The 15,283-nt window shown below is 42.9% G+C and overlaps 1 protein-coding gene across 2 annotated transcripts in view; it reads right to left on the bottom strand.

The window, feature by feature from the left end:
• Window positions 1-15,283, bottom strand: part of Napb (NSF attachment protein beta) — a 49,290-nt gene that overhangs the window by 18,928 nt on the left and 15,079 nt on the right. The window contains exons 2-5 of one of the 2 annotated variants that reach the window (XM_055602678.1): window positions 8,094-8,173; window positions 5,574-5,690; window positions 3,648-3,694; window positions 3,435-3,512 (exon numbers count right to left, since the gene is read on the bottom strand). In XM_055602678.1, the coding sequence (XP_055458653.1) occupies window positions 3,435-3,512; window positions 3,648-3,694; window positions 5,574-5,690; window positions 8,094-8,173 (322 nt within the window). Of the gene's footprint in view, window positions 1-3,434; window positions 3,513-3,647; window positions 3,695-5,573; window positions 5,691-8,093; window positions 8,174-15,283 lie in introns of those variants that run through there. The other variant, XM_055602679.1, reaches the window with a different exon arrangement.

The following is a 15,283-nucleotide window of genomic DNA, read 5'->3' as shown; positions in this document are numbered from 1 at the left end:
CCCAGAAGGACTGAAACAGACTAGAAGCTAAAAGGCCACCACGACAGAGCAAAAGAAGGGAAACAAAAAAAAGAATTTCAAACAAAGACTGGAAGCCGTGGAGACTGACACACTAGTGTCAGTGCCCTGCCGCTTCCGAGTCTGAGGTAAGAGGACCCTGAGATCTCACCTGACACCCATCAGAATGGCTAAGATGAAAAACTCAAGAGACAACACATGCTGGAGAGGATGTGGAGAAAGGAAAACCCTCCTCATGCTGGTGGGAATGTAAATTTGTACAACTACTTTGGAAATCAATCTGGCACTTTCTCAGAAAACTGGGAATAGTGCAAACTCAAGATCCAGCTATACCACTCTTAGGCATATATCCAAAGTATATGCTCAAGTATACAACAAGGACATTTGATCAACCATGTTTGTGGCAGCTTTATTCTTAATGGCCAGAATATGGAAACAACCCAAGTGTCCCTCAACTGAGGAACAGATACAGAAATTGTGGTACATTTACACAATGGAATACTACTCAGCAATTAAAAACAAGGAAATTGTGAAATTTGCAGACAAATGGTGAGAACTAGAAAAGATCGTGAATGAGGTATCCCTGAAGCAGAAAGACACACAGGATATATACTCACGTATAAGTGGATATTAGACGTATAATATAGGATAATCATGCTAAAATCTGAACACCTAAAGAAGCTAAGCAAGAAGGAGGACCCTGGGTAAGATGATCAATCCGCACTCAGAAAGGCAAACGGGATGGGCATCAGAAGAGGGAGAAAACAGGAAACAGTACAGGAGCCTACCACAGAGGGCCTCTGAAAGACTCTACCCAGCAGGGTATCAAAGCAAATCCTGAGCCTCATAGCCAAACTTTGGGCAGAGTGCAGGGAATATTATGGAAGAAAGGAAAGATAGAAAGACATGGAGGAGTCAGGAACGCCACAAGGAGAGCAAAAGAACCAAAAAATCTGGGCACAGGGGTCTTTTCTGAGACTGATACTCTAACCAAGAACCATGCATGGAGATAACCTAGGACTCCTGCACAGATGTAGCCCATGTCAGCTCAGTGTCCAAGTGGGTTCCCTAATAAGGGGAACAGGGGCTATCTCTGACATGAACTCAGTGGCTGGCTCTTTGATCACCTCCCCCTGAGGGGGAAGCAGCCTTACCAGGCCACAGAGGAAGACAATGCAGCCAGTCCTGATGACACTTAATAGGCTAGGGTTGGATGGAAAGGGAGGGGGCCCTCCCCTATCAGTAGACTGGAGGAGGGGCATAAGGGGAGAAAAGGGAGGGAGGACAGGATTGGGAGATGTGGAAGGGGGCTATAGCTGGGATATCAAGTGAATAAATTAAAAAAATTTAAAAAGAAGAGGAATGAAAAAGAAATAAAATGATAACAATAAAATCCGTTTCATTCCTACCAGTCCTGTGGAGCCCATGTAGTCAAGTGGGAGTGTAGCATATTCCCTGGTATAAGGAATGGTTTCTATACCAAAGGTTCTTACTGCCAGGCCAGTGTGGTCTTCCGAGTTCCTAGTTTTGACTTCAATGGGCAGGGAAGCAACCCAGAATGGTATCTATGCACATTCCATGACCTCCATAAGACCCACTCAACCTAGTGAAAAGATAATGTCCATCCAATTGCTGAGAAAATTAAGACCTAGCCACAGCTGACCTGTGCTCTCCCTTCCTTTTATTAATACTACACCAGAGAACAACTGCAGACTTTATTCACCTGCCCCTCTACACACACACACACACATCTGGTAACCCTCTTTAGATCAAGACCAGAGCTTCCTCAGGAAAGAGAGTAGGAAGTAGAGCAGTGTGCATGTTTGTGTGTGTGTGTGTTTCTGTGAATGTATGTTTCTGTGAGTGAGTGTGTATGTGTGTTTTGGGGGGTGAACAGCATGAGGCAAATTCTGTGTAACTGTAGCAGCTGGTATGACATCAGTTTCAGATGCTTCCTGGATTCCTGACTATGTCAGAGATGGGACACAGTATGCTTGCTTAATCCTAACTATTTGTTTAGAACCTACTATGTCCTGGTCCTTGTGACCAATAAGAAAGGCAGAGACAGAAAAGACACCAAGACCAGAGGTGAGAAGGATACAGATGCAGCAGAATCATGAACAAGCATATGCCTTAGGATAAAAGGTCACTGTAAAATGGGGTGAAAATGAGTAAGAAGTGTGTAGTATGGGCGTGTCATCTAGATAAGTATTTCTGAGGTCTATAATTTTAACGAGGGGTCATGAGCTAGAAAAGATGATAAAGGACACAAGGACTCAGCTTGTGGATATATGAGGAAAAGCTGGGCAGGTAGAGGTAATGGCTGGTCCCCAGGTCCCAGGAGCTCAGTCAGTACAGAGAAGGAATAGCATGGAGGCCACAGTGGCTAGAGCAAGGTAGACAGAGCAAGATAATAGGAGACATTTGAGGTCCTAGAGGAACACAAGTGGGTTGGAAGGAGCAACTCAGTGGGGCCAAGAAGACCCAGTGCAGGTCTCCAGCTGTTCCTGAGGGTGTGCCAACAAAAGGCTATACACAGCATTGGGAAAAATGGCTCAGTGGTCAAGAGCACTGACTGTTCTTCCAAGGATCACGGTATGATTCCCAGCACTCACACACACCCAATCCAAGTGTAATTCCAGTTCCAGGGGATCTAATACCCTCTTCTGGCCTACAAGGATACATACATGTAGACAAAACACTCATACATAGAAAAACAAATGTCAAAAGAAGAAGACTCAAAGCAATGGAGACTGACACACCAATGTCAAGGCTCACAGCGGCTGCCCTCTGCTTCAGGGTCTGGGATGAGGGCACTAGGAAGCAGTTGTGAGCGGCCTGCTGGGGGCTTAGGCACTAATCATCTGAAACTGGGGAAAAGGCAATGAGAAGGGCTGAGACATAGGAGTAGTGAGAACAGTACCCAAAGTACTCTTCACAAGCTAGAGGGGACTAGAGATAGGGCAAGGAAGCCTGCTGACTAGAGGGCATAAGAGTGGCGCTTGAGAATCCGGTCTAAGACCCGCTGGCTCTCAGACGACTGTGAGGCCCAAGAAGAAAAGATGGCAAGCAGGACACCAGTGAGAGCAGGGATGCTGAGAGAGCGATGCTGACTGAGGTACAGAGTCTGCCTTCAGCTTCTCCAGAGCCTCAGAGAACTTCACTTGACAGGTGGAAAGGCTTTTGACCATTCCGACAAAAATCAAAGCACAAACTACATATAAGCCAAGTCAGTCGCAAGCACTGCAGGTAAAAACCACGTCACTCAGATAGCCACGCCTACCTAGGCAGTCTCCTCCAGGACACCTGGAATGATTCTGGACCACTCAAGTCAGTTGTGAAAGGAGAGGAGAGGACTCCTACGAGGCCAAGTGTCCACCTTCTGCACCAAGCTCAAGGGCACGGGCAGTGCTCACCTTCTCGATGTCCACCAGCTCAGTCTCATAGATCTCAGCAATGGTGATGTGGTGCTTGGCCGCGATTGTAAACCTTCCCTAGGGGAGAAAACAAAGTTAGACACCCGCTTTACCCGCTTGGACACCAATTGGTTTGGGAGAAGGAAAGAAATATAACTCTAAAGCAGCTCAAGGACTCCACCCCACAGCCATTCAAGCAATGCAATGTCTTACCATGTCTGTGTAAATGTCGATGGCTGCATTTAAGCAGTTGATAGCCTCTGAAGCGTGGGCATTTAAAAAAACAATGAAAAATTCATTCAGTCAAAGAGGGTTCAGCTGAGCCTGATTCCTGGCTGCTATTGATGGTAAGGGAGTACAATTTGGGATGAAGGGTGGGCAGGCTGGTTAGTAGGAGCAAACACAATCATGCACAGTCCAGATTCATTAGTGTGGAGTTGTTCCTAGCAGCTGCACTGGTATTTAAAGCAGTGTGGCTGCAGTAATCCTGGCTCTGTGACAGTTAGGGGGTCCATCCAGGTGGCACTGTACCACAAATGAAGCAAGACCACAGGGACTGCCACCAACATTGATAAATCACACCTGCTAGTACAAGGTAAATGCAGTCTTCATTAATATCACCTGTGTCTATACTTTGCAAACTATCACTTCTTCACAAGAAAAAAACCATTTCAACAGTCTCTACTCTTTAGGCAGTCAACATCTAAAGTACTTTAAAATGCTTAGTCAACTCTTAAATGTATAAATGTGTATATAGCTCAAAGTATGACTTTTGGTATAATAACATAACAAAATGGTATTGGTGTTCCATGTAACGAAGGGAAAACTTTACAATGCCAATAAATTATATCTGTTTCCTAAAACAGTGAGGCAGAAAGTTTCCTATCACAGAACGGTGTGACTGAGAGCACCAAGTTTGCTTTCAGTTTAAAAGAGGTAACAAGGAGGCAAAGCTTAACTGGAGAAATAGAAATGTGACTGGAACAACAAAAATGAAGAGTCCTCCCTACAGTGAATTTTAAAAGGGATGTTCACTGTTACAGCTTACAGATTATAGGAAATCAGACAGCGCTTATCTATTACACTACTCAGGCCCAGCGTTCCCACTTCAGCACACTAATTTCCAGTGTTCTGGATGAGTTTCCACAGTCACAAACGTTTTTATCAGAAACCACACCACTCAGCTCCTTAATTTAATTAGCACATGAGCATTTACCAGGTCAACCAACATTCTATGAAATCCAGCACTTTGGTTTCTGAGGTAGGGTCTCATTACATAAAACCCAGGCTTGTCTGCAACTCCCAAGCCTCAAGGCTCAGTCTCCCAAGTGCTGCGATCACAGCTGTTTGTCACCACAACCAGCTCCAAATCAGGGACTTGGATGCCTATGAGACTGTTTATATTATGAAGGCATTGTCAATCTACTGTGCTACCCATTTTGCTCATACCTGATGTGCTCAGTTTCTCACTTTGGAAATGAAAATATGATTCATCTTTATATAAAAAAGCTTGATGACATTTTTCCTTGGGATAAATTCCTAGAAGTTTAGATTTGTGTGTTAAACAAAATAGACTATAAAAGAAATGAAGACTCAAAGACAAGCACCTATGTGTATGGAATTTTAATACTTTAATACTTCTCAAAAAAGACATAACATTTGCAAAGTTTAACTAATTTAATGTCAGATAGTCTCGCCTCAAAAACAAAATGCTTTGAAAAACACTTAGAAAAACAATGAAAAATGTGTTGTGTTAGACACCTTTTAGACACTGGATGCTCCACTCTCTCACTAAGGGAAACACATCTTGGGGGGCAAGAACATATTTCATGAACTTGAGATAAGGTGCCTGTAATCTCAGTCCATGGGAAGTAGAGGAAGGAGAGCACAGAGCTGTGAGTTTGAGGCCTGCTTTAGCTATAGGATAAATACTGTCTCAATTGTCCCTCAACACCTCCAAACTGATGTCTTTATGATTAAGACCATTTTCTTAACCAAATTTTCATTTTTTTTTAAACTAAAATTTCTTTTAAAAAAAAATCTCATAATGCAAGAATTCTTACTACCAGGCATGGCACACCAACCTCAACACCACAGGAATGCTGCCGGCCAGTCACACAGAGTCACCAGTGGCCTTACCTTGAGGGTCTGCCTTCTTGTAAGCATTTCCAGCATCCACAAAGCTGGTAGCAGAGTCATGTTTGCTCTGAAGCTGCATGTGGAGCTTGGCGGCTTGACAAAATGCATTTCCTGCAGCTGAAGAAGATGCCACAGTTAAATAGTGAAAAAAACAGCCTTCCCAAAGAAAAGTCCAGGCCTCACCTGGAAAAGGTACAGGTTTCTAAAAGGAAGCCCTCCAGCCAGGGACCACATGCACAGAGACAAGTGCTTCTGGGTGTTGTTCTCTTTTTCTGGACAGTTCCAGAGTGCCTGTCAAGCATCCTGGACACTGAGCCTCCTTTCTCTGGCCCAGCACTCAGTCTCCTGAACTCTGTCCCATATCATAAGATCAACCCAACAAGGGGTATCTGGCCTCACACAGTTAAAGAAAGGCAAAGTACTATATCCAAGGGTGTTCAGCTACTTATTTCTCAATCCCGGTATTCATGGCATTCAAGTGTCATTGAATCTGTTCCACTAAGAAAAACATGACTTAGAATAGCACAGAACCTTCGGGTTTAAAATACTTGGGGGAAAGATGTGGTTGGCTAAGATAAGATCTTGTGCTCCCTGAAGCTGAACCCACAATCCTCTCATGCCGCAGCCTCCACATGTCAGGACTACTGGCATGTGCTACCACACCAGCTCCTTTGGGCTACCTCTATCACCAAGGCAACAGCTGGTGCTGGTTTCACATTTTCACGCCACCACTCTATCACTTGAAGCACACATTCTGGTCACTGCTAACAGGGGCACCCTGGTCTCTTTCCACCTGGAAGTGTCTTTAAAGGAGAATGGCCTCTGCAAAGTTACCCAACTTGTCATTCTTAATCTAATGGTGGCTGAAAAGCATTAGCTTAATCATTATAAAAGAACTTTTAAAATTATGAAGTGACAAAATGGTGTCACAATCACCACCAGCGCACTGCTGCTTTAACTTCAGAGCTTTGTATTTACTCAACTAACAAATAATAGACTGAATACTACCACATCAGAGACATGATGTAGACCCTGGAGATGTAGTCAGAATGCAAACACATAAACACTCTGACCTTCCAAGGTACATGCTAGTGAGGGCCACCGTGTGATGAAACCTGTAAATTGGATATAAATACCTAAAACACCATGTAACTTACATATTGTTGCTAGGTGGAAATGTGGGCAGTGGGGAAGAGTAGAGTTTCCAGAAATTATTGTTTATAAGCGGTAGTCAAAAGAGAGCTGGCTGAGAAGATAACATTTGAAGATGGACCAGAATAAAGCAGCAAACGAGGGCAACCGTATGCAGACAGGGTTAACAGCACATGCCAAGGCTTGGGGGTGGGAGCCAGGAGCACGAGCATGAGCAGATGAGGTCAGGGAAAGGAAGAAGACAGTCCTGAGAGGTCAGTGTACAGATCCAATGTATGACCTGACTTATTCAGCCTAGGTAAGACTGACTGGGAGCTGAGCGTGGTGACACATGACTACTATCCTATCACCTGAGGGACTGAAGCAGGAAGATGAGCTTATGAATTCCAGAACAGCCTGGGCAACACCGTCCTTGAGACGTTGTCTCAAGACAAAACTGAGAAAGGGCAGAAGATGGGGAAGCTGGGGGGACTGGCTGGAGACCCCCATCCTGGCAACAGATAGAGGCAGGGTACATAGAAGGCCTCCACAGGTAGACATAGGAGAAGGGTTTCCAAGTGAATTTCCCAGGATCCGACCTTCAGAAAAAAACAGGTAAGCACTCCTCGGTAAGATCACTTTTCACCTGTGATTACAGGACTTGAATAGAAAAGATGGGCTGCTGGGACGAATTTTGTTTATCTTCCATTTGTACACCAGTAGAATACAAGGTGGGCATAAGAGCTTTTGAAGCCCTTCCATCTCCCTTTTAACTAAAGCTCTACTGCAAACTAAGCTGACGAAGGACCCTGTCACTATTTGAGCGATAGAAGTCCCTTTGTCCAAGAGAAGAAGATGTATTTCTCTCTTCAATTAGTGTAAGCAAGAGCAATCCCCTCAGATAGGGAGAAGAAAAATCCTACTGACCTGCTCCCTGTGGGGGCTTACATTAAAGAATGTGCTCGCTAATGGAGAGATCTCCTACTGTCACTCAGTTCTCAGTGGATTCAGAACAGAGAATGCTTTGAAATTCTCAACTTACACTAAGGCATTTCTATCTATCTTGTTAGCTCTCAATGACTTTTCCTATATTTCTGGCATTGTATTTACTGGAATATAACTCTAAGAAGCAAAACCTTACTACTTACCCTCCTACTCCATGAAATTCTTGCTTTCAGATACCATTAGCCTACTACGCTGGGTGGCTTCAGAAACCGAGGCAGACATTGTCCCAGTGCTCAACCTTGAAACCAGGTCGGTTACCTGAGATGAGGATCTTTTCAGCACCAATGCCTGTCTCACTCTTTAAAGGGAATACATAGTCCTGTCTTCCTACAAAATTGTTTTTAAAAGTATTTGGCTGGTAAGTAAACACAATGTTGTACGTACCACTCCAGTTCTTGGCCATCTTGAACATATTTGCGGCTCTGGTATACATTTCACATGCCTCTTCTATTCTTGTGTTTCCACTAAGAGAAATTTAAACACAAGGTCATGCTAAAATTATTTTTATAAAACTGTGTTTGTTTCTCAGTTTGTCTCTTAACCCAGCTATCATAAAACAATTGAGACTCTTTCATATTTGTTTAATAATACGCTTTACAGCACAATAATTGAACAGTTATTACTCTATTCTTAACCCTCTGAGCTAATTTAGCTTTCTCCCAGCTTACATCCCAAAGATATTTGCATTTTGTAGCTTTACCCATTCAAGCTCCTTCTCCTGATCTCTCTTGGACCTGTCCCATGGCTGAATCCCCTACTGCTAACTCCCTCCACCCTTGCCCCCCCAGCTGACAGGAACTTCAGCCCTATTCTCTCCCCTGTTCAGTGACTGGCTCTAAGCTGCTTTACTGGCATATCAGGGGATAACTGGAGCAATGTTTATATAACACTGAAATAGGAGATTCTCAAAACAAGGCTTATACCCAGATATGGGGGGGGGGGGGTTAAGAGAAATCAGCATTTGAATTACACAATAACCTTATTCCTACAATGTTACACTTCTGTTCTTATTAACAAACATCCACATCCCTCCTCCTTCACTGAATCAATAACAAGATTATTTTATTATGTATTATATAATTGTTATTATATTTTAACCCTGAAATACTCAATGATCTCTTCTGTGCATGAGATAAACTACAGAATCTTAACAGCTGTTCAAAAAGACAGATACGCTTTGTGGTGGTTTGAATAGATATGGCCCCCACAGACTCACGTGTTTGCATGACTGGCCCAAGGGGAGTGGCACTAGTAGGAGAGGTGGCCTTGCTGGAGGAAGTGTGTCACTGTGAAAGCAAGCTTTCAGACCTCTGCTCAAGCTCCATGTGCCATGGAACACAGTACCCTTCGGCTGCCTTTGGATCAAGATGTAGATTTCTTGGCTCCTCCGGTACCATGTCTGCCTGCATGCTGGCACGCTTCCCTCCATGATAATAATGGACTAAGGCATTGAAACTGTAAGCCAGCCCCAATGAAATGTTTTCTTTTATAAGTGTTTCCCTGGTCATGGTGTCTATTCACAGCAATGGAAACCCAAAGTAAGATACTCTTCCTGATTCCAAATTCTAGATGAGGAGGCTGGGGAATGCAGTGCTAAAGTTACTGCCACACAACAGATACCATAAAAATGACACTCAGTCAAAGATCTGAAGAATCCAAGTCTGCCACTGTAACTACAGAGTTCTAGTTAGAACTATTTTAACAAATACAAGTTTTGGGGCTCAATGCTTAAGAACACCTGTTCTTGCAGAAGACGTGGGTTCAATTCCTATCACTTATATGGAGGCTCACAACCATTTGTAACAAGTTCCGGGAGGATCTGATACCCTCTTCTGACCTCCATGAGCAGCAGGCATGCATGTGGTACCCATACATACAAGTAGGCAAAACACTCATACAAATAAAATTAAACCTATCTGAAAAAAATTTAAATGCCAGTTTTGTATCAGGCAGGGTAAAGTGTATTTCTCAAACAAGATTACAGTTTAAAGGGTAAAGATACTTTATCTTGCCATTCATTAACAGTTTAGCACAATACCTAAAACCTAGATGTCGTGGCTCAGGCTGATAACCCCTACATTGGAGTGACAAAGCTAAGAGGACGGTGAGTTCCAGGGCAGCCTGAGATCAATGGTGAGACTTCCTCTCAAAAGCAACCTTAAAGTCACCCCAGCCAAAACAAACAAACAAACAAACAAAAAAAACCAAAAAACAGAACAACAAAATCCAGAAACCACAGCACTGAGCAAGTGACACATTATTTGTTGCTCTTCCATTGTGTGGTTTATCAGCTCTGGCATGGGCCAGCCTGTCTAAAACATGGAGAACCTTAGAGCCCCACCTTCACCGGGTATAGAAAAGCATCGTGTAACATCTTGAGAAGAGGATACTCCACAGTACCTAGAATACATGTTCTCCACTAGGTACCTAATTTTACTGGTGGATAGTTTAATTTTTATTTATTTTTAATTATAAAAATTATTCTATGTGTGTGTATATTGTTTGCATGTGTGTTTGTACACCTAGGTATGTACAAGAGTGCACAAAGCACAGAAGGGGCATCAGAACTCCTAGAGCTGCAGTTACAGATGGTTCTGAGCCACCATGTGAATGCTAGACTAGAACCAGGTCCTTTGAAAGAGCTAACACTCGTAAGCACTGAGCTATCTCTCCAGCCTCTAAAAGACAGCTTTATACAATCAGCAATTTCTTCACACATAAAGCCAAATTAATCTTTGGTGTTCATGTTTTAGAGTTTGTAAACTCAACTCTGCTTCTAATTAACACAGGCCCTTGCACACAAGACATTTGTCTATCCTGTCTGTCTACACTGTAAATATAAAACCAAGGCCCAAGTGACTCTGACTGTGCCACACATACTATGAGAACCTCAGAATGGAGTGTAGAAACAGACTTGCCAACAAGAGAACATGAAGGAAGACAAGCATGTGTCCAGTGAGCTTGGGTAGGTCTGATCAGTGACTTGCACAGCTAAAGCAAGCCTTTGAGGGGTAGGGTCATTCCCCTTTGCTCTTCTACCAAGCAAGTGGGCAGCATTTGTCCTCCCTACAGGCTTCCACCATGTGAGGATAGTAAAGGCTCACAGAAGATGCCAGTATCTTGACTTTGACTCTCCAGAACTGAAAAATATACTCTTGTTCTTTCTCCAAACTACTCAGTCTCAGGTGTTCTGTTGTGATATCACAAACTAGACTTAAGACATCTAGATCCCTGATCTCAAACTGTACTACAGAGCAATAGTAATAAAAACTGCATGGTATTGGCATAGAAATAGAATGGTGGATCAATGGAACCAAACAGAAGACCCGGAAATGAGCCCACACACCTACGGATACTTGAATTTTGACAAAGAAGCCAAAACCATACAATGGAAAAAGACAGCATTTTCAACAAATGGTGCTGGTCTAACTGGATGTCTACATGTAGAAAATGCAAATAGATCCATACTTATTACCCTGTACAAAACTAAAGTCTAAGTGGATCAAAGACCTCAATATAAAACCAGACACACTAAACCTGTCAGAAGAAAAAGTGGGGAAGAGCCTAGAGCTCACTGGCATAGGAGAGAACTTCCTGAACAGAACACCAACAGCACAGGCTCTAAGAGCAACAATCAATATGGGACCTCATGAAACTGAAAAGCTTCTGTAAAGCAAAGGACACCATTATTAAAACAAAACGACTGCCTACAGATTGGGAAAGAATCTTCACCAACCCTTTATCTGACAGAGGGCTAATATCCAGTATATATAAAGAACTAAAGAAGCTGAAAAGCAGCAAACCAAGTAATCCAATTAAAAAACGGGGAACAGAGCTAAACAGAGAACTCTCTGTAGAGGAATACTGAATGGCAGAGAAACACTTAAAGAAATACTCAAACGTCATTAGCCATTAGGGAAATGCAAATCAAAACGACCCTAAGATTTCACCTTACACCCATCAGAATGGCCAAGATGAAAAACTCAAGTGACAACACATGCTAGAGAGGTTGTGGAGAAAGGGGAACCCTCCTCCTCTGCTGGTGGGAATGTAAACTTGTACAACCACTCTGGAAATCAATCTGGCGCTTTCTCAGACAACTAGGAACAGTGCTTCCTCAAGATCCAGCCATACCACTCCTAGGCATATATCCAAAAGAGGCTCAAGTACACAATAAGGACATTTGCTCACACAATAAGGACATTTGTTCAACCATGTTTGTAGCAGCTTTATTTGTAATATCCAGAAGCTGGAAACAGCCCAGATGCCCCTCAACTGAAGAATGGATGCAGAAATTGTGGTACATCTACATAATGGAATACTACTCAGCAATTAAAGACAAGGAAATTGTGAAATTTGTAGACAAATGGTGAGAACTAGAAAAGATCATCATGAATGAGGCATACCAGAAGCAGAAAGACACACAGGGTATATACTCACTTATAAGTAGATATTAGACATATAATATAGGATAATCATACTAAAATCTGAACACCTAAAGAAGCTAAGCAAGAAGGAGGACCCTGGGTAAGATGATCAATCCGCACTCAGAAAGGCAAACGGGATGGGCATCGGAAGAGGGAGAAAATAGGAAACAGGAGAGGAGCCTACCACAGAGGACCTCTGAAAGACTCTACCCAGCAGTATATCAAAGGAGATGCTGAGGCTCATAGTAACTTTGGACAGAGTGCAGGGAATCTTATGGAAGAAGGGAAAGATAGAAAGATGTGGGGGGACAGGAGCTCCACAAGAAAAACAACAGAACCAAGAAATCTGGGCACAGGGGTCTTTTCTGAGACTGATACTCTAACCAAGAACCATGCATGGAGATAACCTAGGACCCCTGCACAGATGTAACCCATGTCAGCTCAGTGTCCAAGTGGGTTTCCTAGTAAGGGGAACAGGGGCTGTCTCTGACATGAACTCAGTGGCTGGCTCTTTGATCACCTCCCTCTGAGGGGGAAGCAGCCTTACCAGGCCACAGAGGAAGACAATGCAGCCAGTCCTGATAAGACCTGATAGGCTAGGGTCAGATGGAAGGGGAGGAGGACTTCCGTATCAGTGGACTTGGAGAGGGGCATGGGAGGAGATGAGGGAGAGAAGGTGGGAATGGGAGGGAATGAAGAAGGGGCTACCACTGGGATACAAAGTGAATAAATATAAAAAATTAATTGATATTCAAAAATTAAAATTATAATTATAAAAAGGAAAAAAGAAAAGAAAACTCATAACATGTTACTTCCCAATATAGGAAAAAAAAAGAAATTAAAAAAAAAAGAGTGTTGGGGAAAGCAGGAAGGGGTGTCACAGGCAAAGGGTGTGTTGTTGGTTCATTGGGGGTGGTCATTGTCATGGTTATACAGCTCTAATATGAAAACAGTTTTAGAAATCAGTGAATATACAGGTAAATTATTTGGTAGGTGAACTACATCTCAATAAAATTACTACTGCTGGCTGCCAAATAAAATGACCTGGGGCCATGTCACACAAGGAATGACAGGATGTAATCAAGCTCTTCCAAAAAGAAAGAGCCAAAACAAGCAAAGCTTTCAACCTCAGCCTCGGACCCTACATTAATTTTTTAAAAGGATTTGCTTTCTTTATGTGTATGAGTACTTTGCCTCCATTTATGAGTGTGCACTACTTCTGTGTCTGCTGCCTGCAGAAGTTAGAAGAGGGTGTCAGATCCCCTGAAACCGGAATTACACAGGGTTGTCAGCTGCCATGTAAGTGCTGGGAACTGAACCCAGGTCCTCTGAAAAAAAAGCCAGCGCTCTTAACCTCTGAGCCATCTCTCCAACCCATCTAAAATTCATTTTTTAAAAAAGCAATGAATAGGCTTCCTTGGTAGAAAATTCCTCATGAGAAGTTGCTTACTTTTAGTCACAATTCCACAGAGTTAATGTGAGCTAGCCTTTTCCTATGTCTTGTTTTTCTGTCAAGTACCAGGAATCTTGAACTGTAATTATAGTGCAGAGCAGTCATTCTTACAAAGCTTCTAAATAAAACTAGCTTAATTAAAATGTACCTTCTCCTACTTTCAAGGAGAGATGCGAGCAACAAAACTCTTATGCTGTGCTAAGTTCACACCAGATACTGCCGCATCATGTTTTTGAAATCATAAGTGAGGGCTTAGTGGTTAAGAACACTGTTCCCGCTGAGGACCTGAGTTTGATTCCTAGGACCCACACTGGGTGGCTCATAACAGCCTGTAACTCTAAATCCAGACCCCACAGCCTCTGACATCAAAAGTGCCTGCACTCATATGTGCATACCCTTACACAGACACACAGAGGCACACATAAAATCAGTCTGAAGAAGAACAACAACAACAACGAGAAAGGCAGGCATGGTAGCAAATGCCTGTAACCCAAAACTAGGTTATCCTCAGTGTGTCTGAGATCAGTTTGTGCTACAGAAGAACTTGTCTCAAAACAAACAAGCAAACAGACAACAACAAACCAAAAAAAAAAAAAAAAAAACAAACAAAGAAAACAAAACAAAAACCTATCCAAGGAAGACTTCATCATCAAAAACAAACCAAAACAAAACAACAACAACAAAAAAACAATATAGTCTGGGGATATGGCTAAGCTGTTAATAGTGCTTGCGTAGCATGCACAAAGCCCCTGGGCGTGGTCCTCACCAAATCCACATAAACTGTACATGAAAGCCTGTGCGTGTAATATCTGGTAAAGGCAAGAGAATCAGAAGTTAAAGATTATCATCCATAATACAGTGAGTCTGAGGCCAGCCTAGTGTAAATGAGCCTTAGTCCCCAAGTGGCAGGTTCTTCACAAGCCACATAAAAAACAAAAGGTAGGCTGCTGACAGGGTAAAGATTCTTGTCTGGTGACCTAAATTCAGTTTCCAAACCCATGTAGAGACAGAAGAAAAGGGCAAACTCCACAAACAAATATAACTGTATAGCTGTTGGAAAGTGTATTTAAAAGTACCCCAGTTACTTTTTTATGTATATGAACATTAAATATTACAAGTTTCCTGCTCCATAGGGAGCAGAATATTCTTGGAAGTGTTTGAAAAGAATCTCTGCTGTGAATTAACAGAATGTCAGCACACAGCACTAAAGTGGCAGGAAGAAAGCTAAACTGAGCTAAAGTAACCATCCTTTAGTATCAGGGGTTTCTGACCTTGCACAAGGAAATACCTTCTCCACTAAGAAAGGAACCTCCAGCAGGCGTAAAATCTGTCTCCACCTGGAGGCCCTGGCCTGATGCCCCTTCATTTTGGAGGCAGGAGCTTCTTGGCCACTTACTGAGTAAACAGCTGCTAAGGTCAATCAGTATGTGCCAGACAACACTAAGGAGGGAGGACAGAGTGCTCACAAAACCTCACACTTAGGGATGATGATGCCTGGGATAACACCTCCTTCTCCACCCTATTTCACTGTGGTCAAAGCCCCAAGGCATCCAAAGAGGGCCAGTGAATAGCAAAGCTGTCTGTCAAAAGCCAGTTAATCCCCAAAGCCTCTGGAGTCCTAGTCTTTCCTCACCGGAACTATCACTGTCTGGAGCACACTGGCAAGTATAATGCACACTATTTTAAAACTGTGG

Source organism: Psammomys obesus, unplaced genomic scaffold (genome assembly GCF_907164565.1).
Source record: "Psammomys obesus unplaced genomic scaffold, mPsaObe1.curated_primary_1811, whole genome shotgun sequence".
Classification (NCBI taxonomy): domain Eukaryota; kingdom Metazoa; phylum Chordata; class Mammalia; order Rodentia; family Muridae; genus Psammomys; species Psammomys obesus.
This window is presented reverse-complemented; position numbering and strand designations above follow the sequence as displayed.